The 4902-nt window shown below is 38.4% G+C and overlaps 1 protein-coding gene across 1 annotated transcript in view; it reads right to left on the minus strand.

Annotated features, from left to right (window-relative positions):
- Positions 1-1341: 1341 nt before the first annotated feature.
- The window catches only part of TMED10 (transmembrane p24 trafficking protein 10), a 47124-nt gene continuing 43563 nt past the window's right edge, over positions 1342-4902 (minus strand). Inside the window, exons 4-5 of the mRNA XM_003786921.3 lie at positions 2528-2654; positions 1342-2094 (exon numbers count right to left, since the gene is read on the minus strand). Of these exons, the coding sequence (XP_003786969.1) occupies positions 1973-2094; positions 2528-2654 (249 nt within the window). The 3' untranslated portion in view covers positions 1342-1972. The remainder of the gene's footprint in view (positions 2095-2527; positions 2655-4902) is intronic.

Consider the following 4902-nt stretch of genomic DNA (forward strand, 5'->3'; position numbering starts at 1 on the left):
ATTCTCTAGATGGAACACATAAGAAATTAAGTCAGTAACTGAATGGCCATGCAAAAAGAGTTGGCAATTTTTACTTATTTTTCCTTGGTAGAAGTTATGTTAAAAATTCGAACAACCACACATCTGACTGAAGTCTAAATAAGAAACTCTTAAAACCCATTAGTAAAAAGAACCAAAGATATAATTAGGAAATAAGCAAAAGACATGAAATAGGCATTTCACTGAAGAGAATATCTAGATGCCAAATGAACATATGAAAAGATATTCACCATCATTAGCTATTGGAAAATGCAAAAGTAAACCACACAAGCTATCATTACACATGCCTATCCAATGACTAAAATTAAAAAAAAAAAGTAATAATACCAAATGCTGGTGAGGATGTGAGAAATTGCATCAGTCATACATTGCTGATAGAAAAGTAAAATGATACTGCCACTCAGGAGTACAGCACTGTCTTACAAAAATAAACATGCTTACAACACAACCCAGCAACTGCCCTTTTGGGCATTTATCCCAGAGAAATGAAAATCTACGTTCACATAAAAATCTGTATGTGAATGTTCACAGCAGCTTAATTAGAAAGGGCCAAACACTGAAAACAAACCATATGTCCATTAGGGGGTGAATGGTTAAGCAAACTGTGGTACATCCATACTATGTAATCAGTAATCAAAAGGAACCAACTGTTGATATGTGCAACTTGGATGGATTTCGAGGGAATTATGCTGCATGAAAAAATTGGTCTCAAAAGGTTACATTCTATACAATTCCTTTATATAACACTCTTGAAATGATAAAATTAGGCTGGGCTTAGTAGCTCACAACTGTAATCTTAGCATTTTGGGAGGCTGAGGCAGAAGGACTGCTTGAGGCCAGTAGTTCAAGATCAGCCTGAACAACACAGCAAAACTCATCTCTACCAAAAAAAGCAAATAACCCCAAACCCTCCCCAAATTAGCCAGGTATGTGTTGCATGTCTGTGGTCTCAGCTACTTGGGAGGCTAAAGCAGGAAGATTGGAGGATCACTTGAGCCCAGGAGTTTGAAGTTGCCATGAGCTACGATGATGCCATTGCATGCTAGTCTGGGCAACAGAGACCGGATCTTCAAAAAAATCCCAAACAAACATACAAAAAACACCAAAGTTACAGAGAGAACAGATTAGTGGTATCCAAAGGCTGGGGGCGAGGTGGTAAGGAAGGGAGGTGGCTATGGCTGTATAATGGCAACATGAGAGATCTGTGTGATGGAACTGTTGTCTCTTAGATAGTAGTCACATGACTCTATACATGTGATAAAACTGCACAGAACTAAATATACATACACAAGAAGAAAAAAGTTCAAGAAGTTGAGCACAAATATTTTAATTGCCTAAAATGAAATTTTACGATTTATCTACAATTTAAAGTTCACTTTTATGAGGTGTCACATCCATCACCTTTTTTAAGAGACATAAAATTATGAAAAGAAGCTATGTAAACATTTCAGCTAAGGACCAAGAGAAAGTTAAGGGTGGTTTCTCCTAAGAAAACCAAAGAGGACACTCAGAATGAAACAAGTTCAACATGGTCACACAAATTTTGGTAAAAGAACTAGAGTGGAAGCCCAAGCTGATGAGCAAGTGGGAAAAGGAAAGAAAACATGGTTCTAACAGATCATATGAGGAAACCCAGTACAAATGCTGGCTTTGGCATTATCTAGGTAACCCCTATTTTTTGTCATAGGTAACTCTAATAATAGTCCTATTGTCACAAAACCAGTCTGAATCCTACCAAGTTAAAAAGAAGTCCCTCATTGACTTGCTGGGTATAGGTGGTACCCCACGTCCTCCCATAACAAAAGAGATCAGTTCTGGCAAGAAAGCTCCAATGTGCCTTGATGGTGCCATTGGTAGGATGCCTTAAGCCAGGCACATTTCAGTGATGTTATGCTGGCTGAGATACAGGTGGGAGGAGACTGCACCTCATTCATTACTCAATCAACTTTTTGGCCTTGAAGAAGCGCCGCAGGTAGAAAACCTGCCAGGTGGCTAGTCCAATGAGGCAAAACATTGAAAAGATGCTGAAGTACAGAACTCGAGTGTTTGTTGACTCTGAAAAACAAAAGTAACAGAAGTATTATAAATGTAAGGAAGTAAGCCTTCTCAGCTGGCAATACAATGGGAGTGGGAGGTAGGAGGCCATTAATCAATGTCACTCTGTAGGTCTAAGGGCAGGATTTCGGATATTTCTTTAAAAGTTTGTAATTCTACATGTAAATGTTAACAAAGATCACTGCTACAAAGCTGCAAATATGAGACTATGGTCAGCTGCATATCATAGAAGACATTTCTATTCTCTTGAAAATCTAATAAGGCTTATTTAACCTTTAGCAGCAACAATAGAGAAGCAAGAAATTTTCCTCCCACACCAACCCCTCCATCTTTGGCAAAACTGAGGAAAATGCACAACCAGAATTTAAACTTTGGGGAATCTGTCTTCCTTATGAGTCACTTGTTGAGAAAAAAAGGATTGCCCTCCTCTCACCATTAGTATCACGCATCTCCTCCTCTCTCTTCTTCATGTAGGCAAAATCATTAACAATAGACTCTGAAAGGTCTTCTAGGCGACGTAACTCCACCTCTAATGGTTTGAGTTTCTCAACTTTTGCAATCTGGAAAAGAAAGAAATTAAGAAACCACTCCCTGAAAAAAACTGCTCCGGTCAAGAACACAAGCAATAGGAATCTTTGTAGAAAAAGTTTTACTAGATTTATATTTTCCCCATCAATCTATCTAATGTATTTTAAAATCTGGGCTGCTTCCTTCCCCTACAAACTACAGTGTTTGTATTTTTCTGTCTCAGATCTTTTTTTATACTTTAATTTTGATTAAAATCTCTTTAGAAACACCATAATCCAATAGGCCGTAAAGTAAGATATACTACTTTCCCAGTATTTTTTACTTTAATAAAGCACTTTGCCGCCTGGGCACGGTGGTTCACACCTGTAATCCTAGCACTCTGGGAGGCTGAGGCAGGTGGATTGCTTGAGCTCATGATTTCGAGACCAGCCTGAGCAAAAAGTGAGACCCCCGTCTCTACTAAAAATAGAAAAACTAAGGCAATAGGATCACTTGAACCCAAGAGTTGGAGGTTGCTGTGAGTTATGATGCCACAGCACTCTACCCAGGGGGACAGATTCAGACTCTGTCTCAAAAAAATGAATAAATAAAAAATATAAAGCATTTTACCTTGCTCTTCCATTCATGTTTAAGAAATAAACCATATTATTAATAACGTAAGTATAATAGTCACATCATGCCCAACTTGATTTTAGGAGGAAAACCACTGAATTCCCAATAGTACACAGGAATAAGAGTATGTATATTTATAGCCTTAAGGCAGAATTCAAAATTATACAATCAGAGAATTCCAGTTTGCCCACATACATCCCACAACAACTTTTTATTTGATTTATTTTATCTTTTAATTTTTAATTTTTTTTTTGTATTGTCACTGAAAATAGCTTATATGCCTTGATGATAGCTTATATGCCTTTCACTGGTTTTACTGTGGTCATAGTTTTAGTTTTTAATTTTTCATTCATTGTTTTTTTTTTTTTTTTTTTTGAGACAGAGCCTCAAGCTGTTGCCCTGGGCAGAGTGCCTGTGGCATCACAGCTCACAGCAACCTCCAACTCCTGGGCTTAAGTGATTCTCTTGCCTCAGCCTCCCAAGTAGCTGGGACTACAGGCGCCCACCACAACGCCCAGCTATTTTTTGGTTTTAATTGTTATTGCTGTTTGGCAGGCCTGGGCTGGATTCGAACCTGCCAGCTCTGGCATATGTGGCAGGTGCCTTAGCCGCTTGAGCTACAGGCACCAAGCCATTCATTTTTAATTTTTAAAAAGGAAGTGAGGAAAGTGGGTGAGGAAAGGTGGGTGCAGGGTGGGGGAAAGTAACAGGAGCACTGCTGTACTCATGACAACTTTAAGGTTTATATCAGAGCTCAGAGCCGAGATGAATCTGTGGTTTGCTCAAAAAGTTCCACTGAATTTTCGGTTTATGTGTTTGTTTTTATCAAGACACAGTAAATTATCAAAAAAAATCTTCAAGGCCTTCCCTATATTCCTGAGGAATAATGAGTGTGAGAAAGAAATTAACTGCCTTCTCTTCTCATCCTAGACCACTGTGAAACATCTAAAAATATCTAATAACCAGAGACACATATCACACATGCAAGGATTTCATTATTCTGGTTTTTTTTTTAATCAATCTTAGACAACAATTTACTTTAAAATGGGATAAACCACCAGAACTTTCCCAATTTTAAAACTCTTATGTACCAGTTGATCTTAATTTTCCACGTAGGGAATTCTTTAATAATTTTTTTTCTATATTTGCTTCTTCACTCTCTATTTATATCATATAATCTCTATAGAATTTCCCACTTTTTCTTCTCTGTTGCTCAATTCACCATCCTTCTTCTTTCTCTCTGTTAAATATTAACAGAGATCAGTTAACATGAGATGAAAGGGAAGAGTTTAAAGGTGATTTTGTGTTCTCTTTGCTTATCTAATATTCTTCCCAGCACATGGAAGAATAAACCAAAAGTTATTTAGAATAAAACAAGAAACTTTTGTTAAGATAGGGATATAATGGATCGGCGCCTGTGGCTCAAGTGGCTAATGCCCCAGCCATATGCACCTAAGGTGGCAGGTTCAAATCCAGCCCAGCCTGCCAAAACAACAATGACGGCTGCAACCAAAAAATATCTGGGAGTTGTGGTGGGTGCCTGTGGTCCCAGCTACTTGGGAGGCTGAGGCAGGAGACTCGCTTGAGCCTAGGAGTTGGAGGTTGCTGTGAGCTGTGATGCCAGGGCACTCTACCCAGTGGGACAGCTTGAGGTTCTGTCTCAAAAAA

The sequence above is a fragment of the Otolemur garnettii genome, unplaced genomic scaffold, assembly GCF_000181295.1.
Source record: "Otolemur garnettii isolate 467f Iridium unplaced genomic scaffold, OtoGar3 scaffold00020, whole genome shotgun sequence".
Lineage (NCBI taxonomy): Eukaryota > Metazoa > Chordata > Mammalia > Primates > Galagidae > Otolemur > Otolemur garnettii.